The sequence below is a fragment of the Haemorhous mexicanus genome, chromosome 3 (genome assembly GCF_027477595.1).
Source record: "Haemorhous mexicanus isolate bHaeMex1 chromosome 3, bHaeMex1.pri, whole genome shotgun sequence".
Lineage (NCBI taxonomy): Eukaryota > Metazoa > Chordata > Aves > Passeriformes > Fringillidae > Haemorhous > Haemorhous mexicanus.
Window position 1 is genome coordinate 20,917,855 of NC_082343.1, and position 23,120 is coordinate 20,940,974.

Genomic DNA, 23,120 nt, shown 5'->3' on the forward strand with positions numbered 1-23,120 from the left:
TTTTATTTATTCAAGTGACTGGAGCCTGATAAAGAAAAGCTGCAATTACAGGCTCCTTAATTCTTATTTGCTTAGATAATGCAATTGCATATTGCAGAGAGCATGGAAATAGAAAACAAACTAGGGAATCCTAGTTTATGTCAAAAAACACTTCCATGTGCCACACAGCTATTCCTGGTAAACTGATATAACTGAGGCAGCTCTCTACAGACCAAGACATTCACTACAGTGGCTGAGGGGAGAGCAACCCCCAGAGCAGATATGATCCATCCTCACCCTGGATGGATGTTCTTCACCTCAGCCTGCGGTGACCTGGACCACATCAAGGTCACACATGCCAAAATCCCACAAAAAATCAAGCTTTGCAGGGATTTAACATTCCAGGGCAGAGGAACTGCCTGTGCCAGAAGAATACTGCCATACGAAAGCAACACCAGCATATAATTGAAATAATTTATTTACCACTAGAGCACCACAAAAACAGACATACAATGTGTTAAAATACAGAATAATCAACCACCAAAGTACAACACAGCTGTCCTTTAAGTTCCTTCTTTTTTTGCCTTTAAACCATGCCAACCATACAGTTGTATTGATGCTGAACACATCAGAAGGGCTGTCCTACCCCACCCAGCTAAGTGCTATGATTCCCCCTCAGCCCCAGCCAGCCCCTTGGGTCTGATCTTTCCAGATGCTGAACATTTCCCATCAGCTCTCAGGACTCTGCTCAGGCAGTGGAAATCACCTTGCCAAAATAAGGCCCCGCAGCACAAAGTCCTTGAGCTGTTGCAGACCCATCTGAAGATCATTAGAGGGGTATTCACATCAGACCTGAGAGGTGCTAAGGACTCACCTTACCCCACTCTGCAGAGAGGAATTTCACCCATGAGTTCTGCATATTGTAGGATCAGGCCTAACACCCTTGGTAATTAAAGGGAAATACATGCCTAATGAACAAGAAAAAATAAATTGTAGTAGCTTTAAAATAGCAAATTTCAAATATTATCAGTGCATTTTGAGGAACACCAGAAATTTTTCTAAAAATCGATTTTGGGGCAATGACTTACAGAAACAGTTTTTCTCTGCTTAGAGAAAAAAATTCAAATCCAAGTTCAAATTTTCAGCTGCATCCAGTACACAGTGAGTATAGTTAGACAGCTATGCTATCTCCCATCCCCCGTCTTCAAAACTGATTTGAAAGCTGCATTCCTGTATCAGAGAACTGCAAAAACATTTTTAAGTTTTGTAAAATGTGCTCACCCTTGTCTTCTCTCCTGTCCAACAAAAATACAGTTCTCATACTGAACCTGATAAAACTAATTTTGCTGTCATTATACAGCAAAATCCAGAGTATGTATTACCCTGAGGAGTTTCACTGAGTTCAGTGCATCTTCTCACTGGAGTTAGTCTGGCTCAAGCAAGTGTTAGCAGGACAGATTCTTCACCTGTTCACCTCAGCTCACTAAATAAATCAGAAGTCTAACATACCTTCTCCTCCTGAGCCAGGGGGTGGGATTAGATAATCTCTGGGGTATGTTCCCATCTAGACAATAAACACAGGCTCCAAAGAAGTCCTGAGGAGCTACCTGTGCAAGCCACCATGGCACCTCAGTTTTGCACCAATATTCTGCTGAAGCCAAAGAAACTGCAATTCTTAAAACTGGAACTGACAACACCAAGCTCAGGAGTGTCCTCCCAACACTGCTCAGGACAATGGCAGAAAATGTCCCTCTCATCCAAGAAGAATGCTTGCACTGCAGGTTTCCAGCTTTGCTCTGCAGAAGCATCCATCCATGATATGAAATGATTGTGCCTTCTTCAGTATTCTTTTCATTCTTATTTAGGTTGGGCTTTGTTTTTTTTTTTTTAAATGAAGTATACGACGTGGTTTTTTTCTTTTTACTCCCTCTACAATATGAAAACAACAAAACACCATGGGAATCCCCATGTTCCTTTCTCGTTTTTTTAAAAGAAGCATTAGTGTCAACCCAATCGAGAAAAAAATTGGTAGACTTGCAAAAATCCAGGGTCTGATCCTGCCAATCCTTACACATACCCCAACAGCCTAAAGGGCCTGCTGTGCCACTGCAGAAGTCAAAGGCAAACCTCTCTGTTACCTGCAGCAGGAGCAGCCCCACAGAGGAGCTGCAGGACTGAGTTCCCCATGCCAGGCCGCCGCATCCGAGTGCGCTCTGCTCCTGCTCCTGCCGTGCGCGGGCATCGCCGCGGCAGCCGCTCCCCACAGCCTCCTGCACAGTGCTGGATGTCACTCTCTGCAAGGGCTCGCCTCGCCTCAGCCAGGCTGGGACACCTCTTCTCTCCTCACCTCGCTCCCTGCCCATCTGTTTGAATGTCTACAGCCGAAAGAAGATGGGAAAATGGGAAGGCCCAGAGATCTGAACCGCATGGCGATGCAAGCGCTATGAACGGGGACAGCTGGAGGAGGAGGGGAGGAGCAGGGGGGGAGATTGCTTTAATCCATCCTTTTTTATAAAACAGAAAAACAAATGGAGTCAGGTAGCTTATGTCATAATGATGAACAATATACAAAGCACATGTATAGCAATTATTATAAAACATGTATTTGTAGTGCAAGTCAAAATACAGGGACTCTACTCATACTGGCCAGCTAGAGGGAAACACATGATTCTGAGTGATCAAAAAGAGCCCCAAATTCAAATTCAAAGTCATGAGAGCTGACAGTATTACAGAGTACAAAAATATGGTGAAAATTTACACATTACACATAAAGTACGTATTTTTTTAATAGTTTACAAATAGAGATCTACAGATATGTTTCCAATTAAGCTGGCTTTTACTACCCACCTATTGTAATACTCTAGGTATGGTTACATATACCAAAAGAACAAAAAAAAAAATCCCATAGCATAGCTATACAGCAACATATTAAGGTCTGAAGATTAGACCAGTACATGTTAAATATTTCACTGGTTTACTAAACTGACATTTTAAATCATTTACAGTAAAAAAAAATCTTATAGACTTGTCTTTGAGACTGAAACAGAGTGTCCTTTATTAGTAAATTATTCAGTATTTAAAACAAGGGTCTGAGACCTTACAAGAAGTCTCTCTAGGCAGCTGGCATGAAAAATAAGGTATGTTAAAGGCAGAGTTTGTCAGTAATGTAATAACTGATTTCTATTTTAATCAAACTAAACTAACCATTACTTTTCTGATTCTTTTGAGCTTGTGTTCCTTTAGGCTTTATATGTATTTCTGGCAGCTTATTTGGTCTCCACCTTGTCCACACTGGCTGGTTTTCATTTTCCCAATGGTGATACAGAAATGTTCATTTGATAGTTTTTATACACAAATAAATAATGCACTGTTAACTCTATAGCTAAGAGGAATGGGTAGGATGCCTATTGCGTAACAATACAGAGAGATCAAGTAAGGCACGGGACAGATACAGCAACTCCACTTCATGGGATTTTCCTGTTTTTTTCCTTTCACATAGTAACACTAACAAATTTCTTCCAGTGTTTATTTTTTAAAAGGTTTCTTTTTTCCTTTAACTTTGCTTCTTGTCTATCTCACACTATGTGTAGGTGAAATGTAGGAAAAAGCCTTCAATGTTTTGCTTCAGATGCCAGTTAAAAAAAAAAACAAAACAAACTTTCAAACAGTTCAGACTAGTACCGCTTTTTTTTTCTTCTTTTTTTTTCTTTTAACACTGATGAACCCGGGTTTTTATTTTTCTTTCTTTCCTTCTCACTCTCTCTTTCTTTTTTTTCCTTGGTTATCTTTATTTTTTATAAACCCATGTCATGCTATTTCAGGGATATCCTTTAGCTGCACTTGCAAGACTTGACAATCATGTTGGAAAGCTGTTCAATTTTGGGTGTTTTTCCAATGTAGTAGAGGATGGTGAGGGGTTCCAAATCCTGGGACACACAGCACGGAGAGGCTGAAGCTTCTGGATTTATGGTGTTATACAAGCTGAGTACCTAGAAGGAGAAACCAAAAAGAAGAGATTAAGGCAGCTACCTCTAATGAGCAAACTGTTTTCTGCAACACTTCCTCCCACAATACCTGAGAGAATGCCCACTGAAAATGGTATGAAGATTCCTGGATTTTAGGGGTTTTTATGCTTTTCCACTTCAATCTAGTGATCACAATATGCCTGAATTTCCTAAGGTTTTGTCCATACAGTCTTAAGTCTCAAAGAAGGCACATACCTGGAGTCTGCCTCTAAAGTGCTGCCCTTTGGATCAACAGGCACACCATATTTATGAGCACAGAAAAAATTGAGCGGTTTTTATCTGTTTCTTCAGGTTGCCATTTGCTGTTTATAGATTTTGGATTTACAAGTGACCAAAGAGAAGACAGACATCTTCAGAGCATAGGCACCCCTCTTCTTTTACCCTTTGACTATGCTAACTAAGTCCATTAATGCCACCCTGCAAGCACCAGGACTCAAGGTGCAGTTACTCCTGCTGAGAGCCAGGTGCATGGAGATACCACCTATGTCACCCTGGATCCCTATGCATGGTTCTCTGCAAGGGAAGTATGTGGGGTTAGCCACTGATGATGCATAGGTGCTCCAGAGGATGCCATTAATGCCTTAGCCAAACACCAAGTGACCTTTTCCTAGAACTTCCACACAACATTTGCAGCATAGAGAGACAGAAGATCTGTTCAGGACAGCAAAACTAACTACTTTATTAGGCAACTTCTGGCTCCTCAGGCAATTATCCAAACCACATATTTGTGACCATGACAGTTACTCTTCCTCTTTCCTTTAAAAACAAGTGCAGTTCCAAAATGTGTACACCATTACTCCACACCAGCATGGAAACACACTCACCTTATTTATACCTCTGCCTGCTGACACTGCTAACAGTACAATGTCACAGACAGTGACAGCTACAAAGGAAGAACATGGTATCATGGTTTTACCAACCAAAAGAAACTCAAGCTGTCCCTTGGGCATGGCAAGTTCTCCCTGCTGGCTGACACTGATCTGTCATTTTAAGGGAGGCTTGAAAAAGGGGAAACATCATTCTTAGTACGGACCCGAGGGTGAAATTCTTAGTTTATGACAACTATGATGCAAATGTCTGTCTCTTGCATTTACTGTCTAGACATCCTTAGTGACAGCTAAGAGGAAATTAGCACTTCACAGCAGAATACTACTCATCCTAAGGCAGTTTGCTAAAATACCACATCCAATCCCTAAAATAAAAAGTCCCATCTCGGACAACTATGATTTGGCTCTTCAACATCCCATATACAAAGTCCCTCCTTCCCATATAAATTTTCCAAGTGTAAGAAAGAATATGTCTTTTGAAGTAAAAGGAGGACAGCTATCAGTATGGCAGGTCATAAAAGTAGGTGATGACCAGGTGGTACAACTCAGCCCTTTAGTCACTCTGAAAGTGCCTCCCTCAGTGTCTTTGCTGACCAAACTCATTGTGCCATCTTCCAATCAAGTCTATATTGAAAGGCCTTTTCCAAGCCACTCCAGAGGCTACATACTCACTAGAAGTATTCAATCCAACCATGTGTTCGTATCAATGAACACATAAAAGAAAGTAAATCTCTGGGCCAGTACATTTCTCCTGCTTCAACACTAGCTTGAGGCCATGTGTGAGTTCCTCTATAGGGCCACATTTCATCATCCTTAGTTACTAACTCTGGACACTGGTGCTGATGTCAGTCCCAGAAACATAGCTCAACCTGCAGTTATAAAACAGAAGCTGAAAATTAGCAAATCCATTACTCACTCTGCTGTGCTGAGTATCTGAGCTCCATAAATACGGGCAGGCTCCTGCACAGAAATTAGCATGGTATCCTTTAGGTTCATGAATCCATTTCCAGCCAAGATCCCTCTTGAAGTCAATATAAAGTGGACGCAGACAGCAATTATCCTGCACATTCCTGGGAAATAAAATACAAACACATCGGTCAACACAAAGACAACACTGGGAATAAAAATTATCCAGTTCTTGCACCCTGAATGATCCTTTACAGACAGGCAGGTCTGAGTCACAACTAAATCAGATCAATAGTAGCTTATGTTGTAACTGAAATTACAGTTATTGCAGGGTGCTTGGACATGGCAGGACTTGCTCATACAGACAAAGCTAAAGAATTCCCTGGAGGACTACTCAAGTGTTTTTCTCCAGGTCCTACAGAGGAGACTCTGAGTGGGTGAACAAAGTGAAGGTGATAATTTTGCTCTAACTATGGGGCTAATGCATCTGGGAATCATCCCACATGGAACTGAGCTTCTATTGTCTAAGGTCACAACAATCTGCCCCTGTCTCTGTGGGACTGGAGACCGCTGGGCAGAGACCTGCTGCACACAGACCCCGGGTCTGAGAATGAGGGTTTGCATTCTGTATAAAGGCTAACTGCAAAGAAACATGATAAACAACTGTATGACACCTCCAGTCTCCCACCACTGTGTAAGAATATTGGATGTGCAGGCATAGTTACCTAAAACAATAGGCAGCATCTAGAGCACGCTTCTTCCGCCGACTGGGCTGTTGCGACTCAAGTCTGTAGGAGGGTAACAACATTAGCAGAAGATGTGGGGTCTTCCCACTGTATTTTTTCCTATTGGACTTTAAAGCTTTCACATCACCACTGGAATATGTGTAGTCATCAATACCTTCAAAAAATACATTTTGGTGATAAACATTGTGTTGCTTTTTCTTCACAAATTAAATAAACCATCTCTTAAAAAAAAATCTCAGAAACTGGGCCATGATGGTGTCAGCTGGGCATATTTACTGGGGAAGTGGGGGTAAATTTCAACCCAAGATGTCTAAGATACTCACAGTTCTCATGTTAGCTATTGTATCAACCCTCCCACATTCACATCTGTTTAATGGCATTTCAGTACATTTACTAGAAACGTTTAAATGAATAACAGAGAAGGTAACTTCAGTCACTGCATCTTGCGTGTCTTAGCTTCAAATGCGTCAAGCAGTGATTCTCTCGTTGCTTCAGTCAGAGCAGTACTCCCAACTTTTAACAGGTATGTACCTTTTAAAACCTTTTAACACACTTAAAGATGCTCTGGATATTTCACTTTCATTTCCCACTCTTACTTCTATCCTACTAGTTTCCACCATCACATTCACTCCTTTATGATACTTTCCTATCTTTCATTGCCAGTTTATTTAAATCTGCTAATTTTCCCCAGAAAGCCAATTATTCTAGTCTCTTCCTTCACATGGGCATGGAAAAGACACTGAGTAAAGTATTTCTTCTTGAAAAGGCAATCTATGACCTTGCATTCTGTATTCTCTTTTAACACTAACTGCCTTGCTAGCTTCTTACCAAGCTAGCACAACAAGGGACTCAGGGTACTGGCCTTCCACAGGCCTTTTGTTAACATCCTTTAGAAAATTAACCCCCCCAGCCAGATACTACCATCTAAACAGAAAAAGATACACTATTCTTTTCTTAATATATGCAATTCTAGTGACCAAACACCATACTAACCATTTTTTTAAATGCACACAATGGCTTTAATCATATGTACAGTACATGTATATACTTACAGGAAAAAATTCCAATGCAGTGAAACAATGGTTAGAAAAACTTAATACTTGACAAGGAATATAGCCAAATACTTGGATCACAAGTGAACCAAATCATGACACAGTTCAATAAATGAGAATTTCAGGAATAGAATTTAGATTAAAATTGGTTCTAATATAGCTGTAGGTTCATGTGTGCTGGTGGATGGTAACTGTAGTACAGTCAATTAAATATAATTTCTCTTTTGTGAAACTGAAAGTTTAATGTCTTAAAAACACAAGAGAGCTTATACAACCTTCATATATTTACTCCCTAACACCTTGCCTGCTGTCCATAAAGAGCACATATATTCATAAACCTCACTACAGTTTTTTACTTTTTAATGCCCACTCATTCCAAACTTCAAATAAGTCTGACTCATTACAGTACTAGGATGGAGAGCAAAATGTTTATTCTGAAAATACTAAGCTATTTTCTCATTACTATCCAACAGTGGATGGCAAACTGTGCAAGAGTCTTCACTACATCCAAAAATGTATGTAAATCCTGTGAGCATGCTGCAAACTGTAACACAGACTTTTAAGGACATCAAAGCTGCATGCATGGAATGAGACAGCTTTTTCATGTCTTGTGATTTTAGAATTGTTCAGGTGACATAGTTTTACCCTTGTGACTTTAGTATAATTTCCTACCAGCTGAGAATCATGATTTACAAATGAGCAAGTTTTCAATCAGCTGAATGATATTTAGAAGGCAGAAGCAGCTTTTTATTTCCCTCCTCAATTAGTACATACCACAACATTTTAAAAAGTTGGAGTTTTTTTTCTCTAATTACCTGCAAATCTTGCTTCAAGCTCCTCACTTTTATTTGGGATGATGTAATTATTGGAAGGTACGAAGGTACAGCATGGACAATGTAAGCTTATCTTAAATCCAAGATTCCTGTCTGCAAAACATAAAAGTGAGTGGAGTTGGTTTTTACATGTGGAATGACTCTGAAATACTCCTGAGTTAATGGAGGAGCAGCTGGGGCAGGAGTGAAGGCAAAGAGCACTTTTTGTCACCTCTGTGATGGAGCCATTCATGAACAGCCTCAGTGACATCAAAAGACAACCATTCTCCTTCAGCTCTTGTTTTAACTACTTTGCTGTCAATATAGCGCTGTCCTGGTGATGATAATTCTTTAGATTTTAAAACCTGAAAGAAACAACAAATAAGATTTCCTACAGGTTAACATTTACCTGGTTGCTTTTAAAAAAGACCACTAACATTAGAAAATAGCTCAAGAAACTATTACAGTTGAAACCTCTATGCAGCAGATGAACATTTGTGCACATTTTCAGAAAGAATCTTCTTTGGGTGTGTAAGGAGAAGAACAATATAAAAACACCCTAATGAAATCAGCTTAGGCTCCCAAGTAAAACACACCATCACATATTCCTTAGTGAGAGAAATCACACAGAAAGAACTGCCCTGAAAACCTATCCTGTAATACAAGTCCTGAAGAGATCACTGTAATCATCAAAAGAAGCTATTTCACCTTCTTCAGTAATACTTATACTAGCTAGAGCATAAGATGCCAAAGTCCAGGCTGTACAACATAGTCTGTACATTGAAGATATTGCATTGCTTCCCTATAACTAACCTATGGTATTGCCTTATTCATGCTTTTAGCCTTCCCTCTGATCTCGGGTACTAATCATACATTAAACAGACGGCCATGAACAGATTTGTGCCAACAGGCGAGTCTGCCTCCATCCAACCTTGATACAGGCTGTATTTGTATTTTTGTCAAATGTTTCAGCAAAGCTTCTACTGACCAAGCAATAAAAAATACCCGAACAAAAGAAACCCAGGCCCTGCGTGAACAGAATTCCGAGTGTCCACAGTCCTCCTCGTCCCACGCAAACAATTCAGTGAGGGCCTTCCCATATACAAGCATAGCCTGCTATTATTTACCTTAAGTCTAAGACAAAAACAATTGGACTTCTGGCTGTTAACAGCTGGTTTCTGGTTTTCACTCTGTTGATAGTTTTGTGATGCAGGGAGCTGGAATGCCATGCAACATTTAGTCAGCTCCCATCAAGATACCACACTATAACATCACTTTCTAACTTTTGGCACGCCAGCTGTGCGAGTCCATATTTTATTTCGGGTTTTTCCTTTCTTTAAGCACCCAAATCCATCTCCAAATGAGTAACTGACAACGTCTCATTGTTTCCTCCTATTTTCTCATCCCAGAGCAACCTGACATCTAGCAAGCACTGCTGTAATAAAATCATGGTGAAACCGCATAATACATGTAAAGAAAAATATTTCAAAAGAGGTGTGAAACTATGTCATCGTGATAAAATCAGGCTTTTCGTAATTAAACAGGCTTGAAAAGCTCAGATTCTGTCCAGCATGTGGAGTCAGCATGTAGAGTCTCCCTGTTTATTGCAAGGCAGTGCTGGATCTCTCATAGGCCAACACCGTGGCTCCTACAATAACATTTGTCTTATGAAAAGAACAGCAACATGACAGGTTCTTTGTCTTCTTTCTGATCAACACATTTAGCAAAAAGCCATGAGAAGATGTTGGTTCAAGTCCAGAAGATTACTAAGGGCCCCTGGTAGGCGATGCTGAGTTCCCCAGTAGAAACTAAGGGCACTTCAACAGTGAACATTGGGACTCCTTTTTATGAGGTAACCTTCAAACAAAGTGTCTGAACAACTGTTATAGAGTCTGGCAGCAGCAAGGGGACTACCACTGCTCAGAAGTGCCAGAGGGATGAGAGCATCAGTAATCAATGCTGGGAAAGTCCCAGAGAAGTACAAATATAACTTTGCCTTCCCTTTGGTCTTTATCGGGTCAAGTGTTCCTGAGGATGTAATGCAGCTGTCATTCTGCAAGGATGTGTTGGGGCTGGGAGGTGGGGGGTGTGAAGCAAATGGGACACAAGAACTTGGCTCATTTCTCTTCCTTTCTGCACAGTCATATCTTTCCAAAGACTCCAGAAACTGCATACCTCAGTTTTGGCAGTGATGTAAGGACTAAAATTAAGTAATGTGCCAAAAGCAATCTCCTGATGTTAACTATAATTGGTCTTAGACATATTATGAAGACACAGCTGTGCCTTGGTATCAAAAATAAATGTATTTATTCCAGTCTTTATCCCAATTGCTACCAAAAGACCGAGTCAAGGGCTGTCAGTGTGCACCTGGAATAAAAGGCATTTGTAAAAGAACAAGAAATCACCACCGCACGTCCAAGGAAAATCCATCCCCACTGTTGAGCTGAATGACAAGAAAATGCTTCTAAGCTCTATGGCACTGTGGGACAGGATGGATACCATGGATTAGAAGAGCAGGATATTATCCATCCTATGGTACCTACAACGTCTGAGAGTAAAGTTTCTCTCCATGTTGTTTACGCAGCGTGTTCAGGAAGAAAATTATAAAGAACGAGGTAAAAAGTCACAAACTAAGTATGAGAGAATTTCCACAACTGACACCATGGATTAAACAGGCACTGGCAGTTCTTAAGCAAAAGGCTGTTAAGTGAGAAGAGGGTTACACTTAGTGAAATTAACTTAAATCTCCTTCTCTTGGGTTAAGTATCTTTATAGTGTTAGGGTGATGTATGATCTTAACAAGCTGAGTACTTGTAAGCAAGAATGATCTTCTAACCTCACCATTTCAATTTTCTCTTCTTTTTCTCTTACATTGTTGCAAGTGTGGAAAGCTAATGGAAGATACAATCCTAGACTGGATCCTTAGAGTCTATTTTCTCCCACAAATTAATCTGATTAAGTTTCTTTTCCTACACTGCTTTTTATTTCCATCCACACTGAAGCAATTGCACTCTATATGGGGGTAAACAAAGGGGCCTTTTTGAAGGAATCTCTCAGAAATTTTTACAGCTGCAATATATTCTTCAAATGAGTCTTTCAGAAATCACTACATGAAATAAGCATTTTAGGTTCTCTCTGCCATTTCCCCACTTTGGTTTGCTTCTTTTTACTTTGCCCTACATTTCTGGTTTTAACTTTCCCTATCAGCAACACACCTTTTTCTTCCAATACACCCTCAAGCCTATATCCTCAATGAAAAACTTCTCATTCACCATTTCCAATCCTTTCTTCCAACTAGATCAACTAATTTAGTTTCAAAAAAGATTAAAAGCCTTGCAGCTTTTGTGCTTGAAAGCTTGTCTACTTCTTCCAACCACACTGATTGGTCTTAGAAGAGATATTACCTTCACCTATAAACATTGCCTTGCCTTACCTATAAACACCACCTCACCTTCATGCTTAGCCCATCATGACCACATCAAACACGGTTATCAGAACTGCTGCTGCACAGCTTGTACCTGCAGGAGCTAAACAAAAGCCTTTGTGCAGAAGTTTTCAGTGCACTGAAAGTACTAACAGAAGGCAAGGGGAAAAAAGAAAATCCACCGAAGAGAAAGTCAACTGAGTTAAACCTCCCCTTTAATCCTTTCTTACTTCCTTTTGGCACCTTACCAAACGCTCCCTCTTAAAGAGGTAGAAAGAGTTTGGTCTGACTACAGGCCATGATGCAGAAGGCAAAGGTTTTCCAGTGGGGGAATCCTGTGCATCACCCACTGCGTGCAGACACAGATCCCATCATTTGCATGAGCAGGAGACAGAGTTTCCACACAGGCAGCCCCACCTGCCCCACTGGGGAGGGACACATCCCAACACCCACAGGTACATGGTGATGCAGGATGGCTGTGCATGAACGGCTGTGAGCATGCACACCTGCAAACGCCTCAGAGACAGCTCAAAGCCAACAAACACAGGTTCTGGACATGGACATGTCTGCCCAGGGATATCTGCTCACTTGGTCCTGCTTCCACTGCCTCTTATAACAAATGATTACACAGGGAACGTATGGATACGATCACACGCTGTGGGGATGAGCTGAATTGGTAGAAGTGTTACCAAAAGGTGATCCACCAGGCTTCTAGACCAGTACACAGAGTAATTTTCATTCAGTAGCAATGCCCTAAATTCTAAGAACAATTTCAGTTTTTTTCTACCCCATTTTTGTATGTAATTCCTCCCTTTCACAGGAAAACCACCAACTAAAGCAATTCTTAATCTTCTCTTGACCAGTGCACACTGCCTTCTACCTACCTTTTTCTATGCCCACTGCTAACCTACCTCTCATACAATTTATTTCAATGCTGAGGCTTCTTGAAAACACCTGGTGAAAAAATGCTCTTACAAATACCCATGAGGAGTCTCTAGATATGACATATGTGGAGCTACTGCCAGTAGATCAGGGTGAAACAAACACATGAATAAGTGAATAATGCAGTTAATTACAGGAAATGGCTCATGAAGAAGCCAGATGCAAACAAAGCATTGCTCTTTTTTGTACAGCTCCATATGTTTAGGAAGCCCAACTGGGGATCTTGGTGATGACAACACTCACATGCCACCCTCATCAGGCCTGCCAGATTTCTGGTATTTTACAAATCCTATTGAAATATACTTTTAATTCTCCTCAGTCTTCTGGGGGAGAACCTCTGCTTGTCTGGCAGGGACTTGTCTGTGCTCCTCTTCATCCATTAGAGAAGGCTGACCCATGATGTTATCTTGAAAGCATATCCCAAATCACCATGACCAGGGCATTCAGCAGTGAAAAAATTTAGTTTTGTCACAAACTTGGTTTCAGAAGCATGAGGAGTTTCCAGAAAATACTGATTTGTAAATTACTTCTGTCACTTGCTGTGCTTATTTTTCAGACTAACTGGAAAGCATTAACAGATACATTTTTTTTTAAATTTAAGTATCCAGTAGCTGAAATCTTCATTCAAATACTGGAGGATGAAACTGTTTATTTATAGGCACACACATTTATACCCTCAGGAAAATATTGCACAGTTCTGCATATAAAAGTAAGGACAAGGATTATCTTAGTCTGTATTTTATAAACTGTAAAGTACACTGAGAACACGACATAATTCATGATAACAAACAAAGCAGAATGCTTGCAAAATTAGCAGAAACATGACTTTTTTAAAGAATGGGGCATATCAGAAGTTGACATGAGTAGAGCAGCAGCACTCTGCGTCAGTGTAATTAAACTGGTTCAAAAACAAACTCAAAAAAACTACCAAGCACACAACTGTTAAAACAAACATTATTTTGCTCAGAGTTTCCTTTGCCTACTCCCCCGCTCATATATTTAGGCAGCTAAAGAAGGGGATAACTGAATCAACACATTAGTGTATGTATTCTAGACAATAACCACTGACAGCAGACGCCAGAACAGCCTGTCTTTGTGACTCATTACACAGCTGAAAGGAAAAAATTTGACATGAAGATACACTGGTTCTTTCAAATAACTAGAGCCCCAGAGCAGCAACTTGTTTAGTTCATTTCAGATTTGGTATTCTGGCCAATAACTACTTCTAGTCTTCTACTGTCACCACAATCAGACTCAGAAGAATGGGAAAATTACAATTAAGTGTAATTTACAGTGGAATAGTTTTGGCTAATAAATTCACCACCTCCTCAGCAAGCAAACAAACAAAAAACTGAATGCGGTTCAGCAGCGATGATACACAGGCTGATGCATCAATGACATACATCTGCTGCAGCCAAGAAAACCAAGAGAATTTATAGTTGGGTTTGGGAATTATGGTCACCAACTCTTTGGAAATATTTTTGGTGACTTACAGTTTCTTAAAACAAGTTGATGAACTTTCCAAACATAGCAATAAGATCATATGGCCACTTAAAAATATCTATCCTATTTCCTGCATTGCCTTAGAACTTGAAATGGTCACTGCTATCAACCAGTGTGGGTTCTGCAGTCACTGAACAGAAGTAAATATGGCATTATCTTGTGCAAACCTGCTATTAATCTCTCTTTCCTCTCCATTCATTCTGGACTGTCTGATCTCTTCCCTCCAGATGCTGTTGGCCCCCTGATAACTTCCTTCCTTCCCTTCCCTTCTCTGTCTTTTCAGACTCCTGTGATGTTCTTGTATTACAACATCTTGGCAGGCTCACTACTCTTTCTCTGACTTATCAGTCATTATCCATGATTTCCATTGGAACTTCACAGCCCTTTTAAAAATAATGGAAATAACCTGACATGTGCTTGTAAGCCTAAAGTAAATAAGCCCAAACAATGAGACCCAGTGGTAAATGAGGTGCTTATGCTGGTTAACATGAGAGCAAAGATAGGTTCAGCTAGGCACACCATGGCTGAAAACTGCCATTTAGGATGACCTTTCCTGAACTAGAAGAAACTGCAGGGGACTCCAGCCTGACTACACTGGAATGACCAGATTCCCAAGGTCTGCATACACAGCTGCTGGGAGTTTCCAAGTTCTTACATACGACTCACCCTACTGAAAGATTCACTTACTGCCTGGTTCCAAATTTCAAAGGTCTTCTCGGACAGCTCTCAGGGACTTCAGCCAGCTCTTTCTGAAACTTACAGTTATAAAATGGCCATGCTAATTATCAATCTTTTCTCATTCCCTGGTCAAATCTGAGGCCTTTGACCCTATTTTGGACATAAGGAAAAGAAAATCCTTCATTTTGCTGCAAACCTCTCCAGTTTATTACTCATTATATGTGAAAACTTATGGTGTAAAGTGCAAAGCTTCCATATAGTACCCTTTGCCAGATAATTGGGAATTTACTGACTATCAAAATCTTAGCTGCTTCTAAGTGCAAGAGACCAGCTTTTTTTAAAAATGTCGGTGTGAGTTTTCAAGCTCTTCTTGTAGCCACTCCTGCAAAGGAGTAGTTCAGACTCAGCCTTCAGTGCTATGGAGTTAAAAGGGCTTTACAGTCCCCCTGCTTATCAATGAAGTCTTTCCATTACCTGCAATGGTCTCCGAATCAGGCTCAAACTGAGGGCAGAATCTTTAGAGACTACTATATGAGATGCAGAGTTCCTGCCAAAATACAAAGAAAGGTATGGAGTACTTGCCAAAGTTTGTAAAAAACCCATAGGTCTCTGATCCATCTGCTCAGAACTTGCCAGACACGTTCTTCATGCAAACTTGCAAATAAAAAGAACATACTGCACACATAACCCAACTGCTTTTATATCTGGATGGGCTACAGCTGCAGAAGGATTCTCTTAAAGTGCTGGCTGATGTTCACTTAAAGGTAAAAGAAGGTGAAGTGTGAGGCAGGCAAAGAGATGAGCACTTAAGCAGGTCAGAAAGGGAGGGCAAGTCAAGTGTGTCATGGAATCACTGTGACTGACTTGTTGCATCAACCTGTGGTTAGAGGATGAGCTCTGGGAACAGAATGGATCCTGGGAAGGGATTTCCTCTCCATTTGTTCCCCAAGCAGGCCCTTCCTCCTGATACTGAAGATACATATGCAGTGTAAGCTGGGGACAGAGCCCTGAGGCTGTCCAGCCTGATTTATGTTTAAGCAGGCAGGAAGACTCTGCATTGTTTAAGCAATAAACAAGAACAGAGGGTCTGGGGTCCTTCTCCTGGAAGATTCTGAAATATTGAGGGCAATTTCCTGCCATTTGGGAGATTTTAAGATAGCTCCAAAGAAAAATTTTATATAAAATGAAGCAAAACAAAAAAATACCACAAACTTATCTAGCCTTTAGCTTTAACTTGCCAAAGGCACATTATGTTTTATTAAAGTATCAACAAAGAGGAGCCAAAGTCAACAGAAACAGAGTGGGATCTCCTGTCTTCTAGCCAAATCTCCCAGATCCTGCAGGGTACTCCTGTGTTCATCTCCCCTTTATGCACAGGTCTCCTAAGGCCTTTTCTCTTCCTTGGTCCTGTCCCTGACAGTCATATCTCATCTTCACGTGCATTTTACTACAACATTTTGGCATGCAGCTTTTTTTGCTAAATGAGTATTTGGACACAGTACTTACTCCAAGATGTTGTCTTCTTCCACAAGTCCCTCCACTTTCTTCCCTTCCTCTTGCCTGCCCTGTTGCCTACAATTCACAGTTCTTCTAGTTTTCCCACCACCTACAGGTTTCCACACAAACCACTCCCATCCTCCTCCATTTTCTCCTATCACCTATTCTTCTTCACGTAGGCTTCTCTCCAACAAAGCTTCACATTGTTTCCGAAACCTCTCCAGAACAGGAACACCACCTCTCCCCCTCCTAGAGACCCTCTAGCACATGGCCTTCAAGCCAACCTGATGTTCCTCATTCCTTAGCCCAGTGACTACCACGCTGAGCTGCTTGGTTCAAACTTGCTCGTGTCCCAGTGTAATGTAGGCTTGGCTACCCCAACAAACCCTAGCCCAAAGAACAGCTACCCAAAGCTAGCTGCTGTTTTCAGACCCATGGCCAGCATTCCCACACCTCCAATAATGCACAGGCAGCAGTACAGCCATCTGTGGCCCACATTTCTACACATGGCAGTGTCCAGCTGGGAAGTACACACAGCCCTTGCCAGGAGCTGATGGAAATATTACATATTCCTTCAAGTTGTCTTCAGTAACTGCTCTGTTCCTGACAAGAGGTGGGTGCATCCGAGATACACTCCCAAATTACAGTGAAGATGATGGAGCCATAAATACTTGCCCTCATGCTCACAGAGTATTTGCCAAAGGTACTCTAGATATGGTCTCCAATGTACTGACATCTTTTTGTAGGGCATACAGTATTGGGAACCAGAAAAAGGAGATTCTGGAAAAAGAAGAAAACAGCAGTTCAACTGAAATATACTGCAAATGAACTCTGGTCCTAAGCTGTTGCTGGGGGAAAGTGAAGGAGTTTGGTAGAGTAGAAAGTTATTACATCCCTGCCTTATACTGGGTTTGGCACTTCAAAGAACACCGTACAGTTGCCATTCAATGTAACCTCATGCCCCTTCAGAATGCAGGAGTCTGGTTTCAGGATAGCAATACATATCTGGTGAGATCCAAATGCGCTACCTTAGATGTGGGTCACAGCGATGACAGTCCATTATCACCAAGTGCCCCAGGTGATATCTGTAATACAGACATCCTGCTTCATGGTATTTTCTTCTGTGGCATTAGAGACGGCACTTTTTGGCAAGAAAAGAGAGCAAGGCCCCTCTGCTCCTGATTATACAGAGATCAGCCTGAAGGATCTCTGCTGCAGTCAGTGTAAATTGCCTCAGATTTGCACCGTGGAGATTTGGCCTAAGTCTATAGTAGCTCATTCTAAATGTATTCCCCAACTGAAAAACAAGACAAAACACTGTCTGAATTGAAAGTGTTTGAACAACCAACTGTGGTTTAAATTTAAATCTGACTCATAATGGGGTAGTATGCTCCACAGCATCTTCCTCCTCATACCTCCAAGCAGGAAGAGAGGCCCCGGAGGAAGTTGGGGCTACCACTGCCTAGAGGACAGCCACCTCTTCCTAGACCCTGAGCAAGCTCTTGACATGGACTGGGTTCTCCCCAAAATGGAAAGACCAAAGGTCTGATCTGGTTTGCTTCAGATTCTTCACTGCAATCTGATGTGTCTCCACAGCTTTAACCTGGCACTGTTCATTTGCCTCAACCCTTGCTCTGATACATCCCTCCCATCCACAGCCTCTCAGGTAATCCCATCCACAGCAGCCTCAGACAATGATGACAATAAAACAGAGAGCTTCAGCTGCACTTTTTGTTATGCTTTATGATGTGTTAACAAAACATGGCACCGCTTCCACAGGAAGTAATTACTACTTGTTATTGTTTGTCCTTACATTATAAAAATACCTTAAACCCAATACCACAGCACTCTCTGAAGGACGTCTTTTTACCCTGTAAGGGTTTCCACTAGGTCTGCTTTGCAGTGGTGCCTATTTGTTTTTTGGAATGCATATTCATAAAATACAAGGCTTTTTTTGAAGGGTGCAGGGACTTTATTCATAAATACAGAAGCACCTTAATAAAAGAAAGATGTGATGAAGTCTTCAAAGCAGGCAAGAAAACCGATGAACAAAGACATTCCCATAACAACTGAGCTTTATCTGATCAAATTCCAATAAAGCCTGCATTTGGCATAAATCTTTAAAAACATAGCGAGGGCCACTGGAGGATGCTAAAACTTGTTTATTTAATATTATTCCTCCTCCCTTCCCCAAAAGCACTTTATCCCCTTAATATTTTCTGAAGTCTTGGTGCACACTGGGAAGCGCACTGAGTGGGCGTGGCGCGGTGGAAGGACGGGAGAAGCGCGCCTTGTCCGAGGTCACGCCGCTTCCTTCCTTCCCTCCGGCTTCCCACTCTCCAACGTGCTCTGCTGATGACCAGCAGTATAACCATCAGATTAAGCCTCTCTTTTGGGCAGAAGAAGCAACAGAAAAGGTAGTGCCTTTAAAGAATTTAATTCTCTGCGGATTCACTTAACCAGAGCCAAGAAGACACAGAAGTTTTCATACCAGCCTTTTAAAAGTAACTTAATTCCTACTTCTGTGAGTTTTATTATTTTCCATCCTAAGACTTCTTAGTATGTGCACTGTACTTCCCATCTGTGCAGGAACACACAGATGTGACTGACTAATCCTTAAATACCAAGCAAAGTATTCTGGGTGAAAACAGACATTTTCTGCACACAGGGATTACTACATGCCCATTGGCTTTGTGGATGCATGCAGGGCACCTCCATGAGAATTAATCTCTAGGATTCACTGCCTGGAGAAATCCGGATGGCAGAATACCTGACAAGAAGATTCATAACCACTCACTCCCAGCACAAATATGATGGGGTGCTCTCTGCTCCAACTCGGGTTCTGAGGCAGGAACAGGGTCCTGCTGCTGCTGCAGCACCAGGGGCCTGGAACACGGGGCCACAGCCCTGGTTCACCATGCCAAGCAGCCCCAGACTGCCTTCCCGGAGTCAGTGCAAACAAGGGCTGTAAGAAAACACAAAGTCCCTTTCTGATGTGGTTTGGAAAAGGGAGCCAAGTACAGCCTGAGGGAAGCTTAGCTGAAAAGGTGCAGTTTTGCATTTCTTCTTTCATTTTAAGGGGTAGATCTGTAAGGTCAGAGGACCACACAAAGAAAGAATCAGGCAGAAAAACAAAATATTTATATTCTGCTTGCTTATTTTTTCAATTTACCCCGCACATCTGTCTCTAGCTGTTCCTAAAACAGCCCTTTAGAATAACATTGTCCCTTTTGCATCAGTGGAATATATGCTACTACTAAACTGCCACTGGACTAAATCAGAAAGCTCTTGGAAGGCAATTAGAAGATGTGCACATGTTCAGGGACTATTTCAGTGAACCACAAGAGAGCTCTGATTCTCCCCAGAAGGCTTCTGCCTTCTGCCCTTCTCCTCCTGAGAAAGACAAGGGGACAAAGGAACAACCATTCCTTGAAACTGCAGGTATGAGAGGAATTTCAAAAACCCTCATCAAGAAGAGCTCCACAACAAAGCAAAACACTAGGCAACCTGAAACTTGGTTGGAGGAGAAAAAAAAACCCTAATAATTAAATGTTGCTTATGCAAGATGAAAAACCACACTGTTCCTTCTGGGCACAACAGCCCTGGCAAGCCCAGCATGTATGTCACAAGACAGGAAGCAAAGCTCATGCACAGAGGAGGAGCGGCAGCTGCTCATGCCAACTCCACCGGCAATCTCCCCTGCAAGGCTCTCTCTCCAAGACTTTGCATGCTGGAGTCAGAGATCTTACTAAGTCTTCAGCCCTTACAGAAGATAGCTGCCTCTCCCACTTCCACAGAAATGAGGATCTTCCTGACTCTCCTCTTTTACCTCCCATACTTGTACTATGTTCACCACTAGACAACTCTATCTGCATTCTCAATACATTAATACACAGCCCTGAAGCTTCTCCAGCACCAGTGGGGCACCAATGCCTCCTATCCGTAATTTCATCTGCAAATATTTTCTTCTTTCTAATCTCTAGAATTCATACAGTGACTTTTAGAATGCTTTCTATAGCGCTGTTTTGCAATACATCACAGAATCACAGAATATCTCAAATTGGAAGGGACCCAAAAGCATCTTAGGTCCCTTGTCTCTGATTTCTCCCTGTTCTGCTTTTCCTGCTAAACACTGCATCCTAACCTCATGTGCTGTGATGGAGATCAGTTACAGCAATATTTAGGGACTCTGATGCTCCTGGCAGAAGAGCTCCTGCCAAGGAACCCATGCAGTTCAGGCTGTCCACCACAGAGCTGTAATAACCCCTTAGAAGGTTTTAGGGGAGCTGCATACAAGACTGAAAGAAACAAACATGACCAAAGGGAAATGATCCAGAGACAGCTTGCCTCTCTGCAAGCAAAGGAACAAAGTAACAAGCCTAAAATATGCCTGGCACAAACACACATGGCATGCTGCCTTTGGCTTGCCTGTTACTTGGTGGAGAAAAGATCTAATCCTACAATAACCTGCACTCATTACTCACCTAACACTTCACTTAGTTTGCTCCACCCAGCCTAAAAAAGAAACTGCCTTACTCACCAGCCATATATTTATGAAGGGACCCAAGTACCTGCCCTGGATGCAGGTATCAGTCATCTCCATGGGCACAGGCTTGCTGGAGTCAGGCTCTTTCAAGTGAGCCCCAGATGTTTCTCATCACAAGGCAAAATCCCAGCCAAGCAAAGGCCCTTTCTTCCATACCTCTGCTGAACTCTTTGTGTCCCACGTTCCTCAAACACAGAAAGGCAATGAACTGAGCTCAGGCAACCACAGCTGTATTCTTTTCAGGTGGCTGACTAACAGCTCTCAAAAGCAGAACAACAGAAAGCCCAGAGATGCTATCAACTCCTTTTAGGGTGTCTGAGCAGTGAGGTCAAGCCAGAATATACAATTGTTTCAGCAGGCTGCTGTGGCAGCTTCACTGGGACTCATAGAGTATTTCTCTGGGATGGCTGTTCTATACAGGCACCACCAGTGATTCTCAATAGAGGTTCTTAGCTTTCTCTTTTAACAAATAACACATTATCTGCCCAACTTTTCTGCCATCCTGTTCTTGGAAAGGATGGCAGTCAGGTCACAGCCGCCAGTGACCAGCTGTGGACCTGAACCACATTCAAACGGGAATTAAGATTTTTCCTACATTTAAACAACATCTAAACAGAACAAAGTACTTTTCCTGCTGTCAGCCTCCATGACTGGCTTTTACTATCACTTCAGCAAGCCTGTGAAGCCAAAGTGTCCCCTCTCTCTGCTTCAAGTTTGGCTTCCACTTGACCAGATCATGCAGGAAAAGCTGAACATTCGAAGTGAGGGAGAAGACTCCAATTTGCACCCACTGGATCCAACCCAGACCCCATAGTGCTGCAGTGCCCAAGCACAGCTAATGCAGGCAGCAAGAACAGAGCTAAAGAAGGTCTCCACAACTTTTACAAGGTGGAATTCTATCCATCAGGGTTTTCAGCAGAACATGTCACAGGTTGCTGGAACAACTGCAAGTTTTATGCAGTATAAAACTTCTGGGAGCTGGGCCCCTTTTAGTTGCTGTGCTTCTCAGTGAAGAGAACTATGCTTTCGATGAAATATGCTCTAGACAGTATTTGCACAAATGCACAGACTCTGTCTTAAATGAGGTTAAAGCCTCCAAAGTCCTTAAAGATTAAATGACATAAATCTTGTCAACACTCAGGAGTGAGTCATGGGGCATTTTCTTACTCATTCCACAATCCCTGAAGTGTCCACTCCTTGCCTCAAACCCCAGACTACTATACAGAAGCCAGGTTTGAAACTCCTTAGCTCTGCAATTCAGTTTTAATTCCATTTCTACATGGAAGTCTTCTCCTGAACATGGGCCAGAGAGAGGAATTTGACCTCTATGTAAAACTACAGTTCAGGTCAGGTGTTGGGAGACAGAGATCCTGGGAATAACTTTTTTGATGTCTTGTTCTCCCACTTTTTTTAATATGCTGTGAAACACAGAATCACTAAGGTTGGAAGAGACCTCCAAGATCATGGAGTCCAACCTTTGACCAAACACCACCATGTCAACTGGACCATGGCACTAAGAGCCATGTCCAGTCATTTCTTGAACTCTTCCAGGGATGGTGACTCCACCACCTCCCTGGGCAGCCTGTTCCAATACCTGACCACCCTTTCAGTGAAGGAATTCTTCCTGATGTCCAACCCAAATGGGAGCATGCTGCAGCTCAAGACTATTTCCTCTTGTCCTGTTGCACAGCAGAAGCCAATCTCCACCTGGCTACACCCTCCCTCCTTCCAGGGAGTTGTAGAGTGAGTGATAAGGTCACCCTCGAGCCTCCTTTTCTCCAGGCTAAACACCCCCAGATCCCCCAGCCACTCCTCATAAGACTCCCTCTCTAAACCCTTGCCCAGCTTTGTTGCCCTTCTCTGGACATGTTCCAGCACCTCAATGTCTTTCCTGCAGTGAGGGGCCAAAAACTGGACACAGGATTTGAGATGTGAGCTCACCAGGGCTGAACAGAGAGAGAAAATCACCGTCCTGGTCCTGCTGGCCACACTATTGCTGATAAAAGCCAAGATGTCATTGGCCCTCTGGGTCACCTGGGCACACTGCTGGCCTAAAACTCTGGTGTCCTGAGGCTTAACTGCTAGAAAAAGTTTGCACATTTCAGCTTTGCATGATTCCAAGTGAAGTCCTTTCTAGGGAAGGCTCTGAAGTAAGAGGCTGCTTTGCAGAGAAGGAACCCGAC

The 23,120-nt window shown here is 42.1% G+C and overlaps 1 protein-coding gene across 1 annotated transcript in view; it reads right to left on the minus strand.

Annotated features, from left to right (window-relative positions):
* Positions 1 to 439: 439 nt before the first annotated feature.
* The window catches only part of TGFB2 (transforming growth factor beta 2), a 60,683-nt gene continuing 38,002 nt past the window's right edge, over positions 440 to 23,120 (minus strand). Inside the window, exons 3-7 of the mRNA XM_059841024.1 lie at positions 8,580 to 8,712; positions 8,351 to 8,461; positions 6,463 to 6,637; positions 5,748 to 5,901; positions 440 to 3,968 (exon numbers count right to left, since the gene is read on the minus strand). Coding sequence (XP_059697007.1) covers positions 3,810 to 3,968; positions 5,748 to 5,901; positions 6,463 to 6,637; positions 8,351 to 8,461; positions 8,580 to 8,712 — 732 coding nt within the window. The 3' untranslated portion in view covers positions 440 to 3,809. The remainder of the gene's footprint in view (positions 3,969 to 5,747; positions 5,902 to 6,462; positions 6,638 to 8,350; positions 8,462 to 8,579; positions 8,713 to 23,120) is intronic.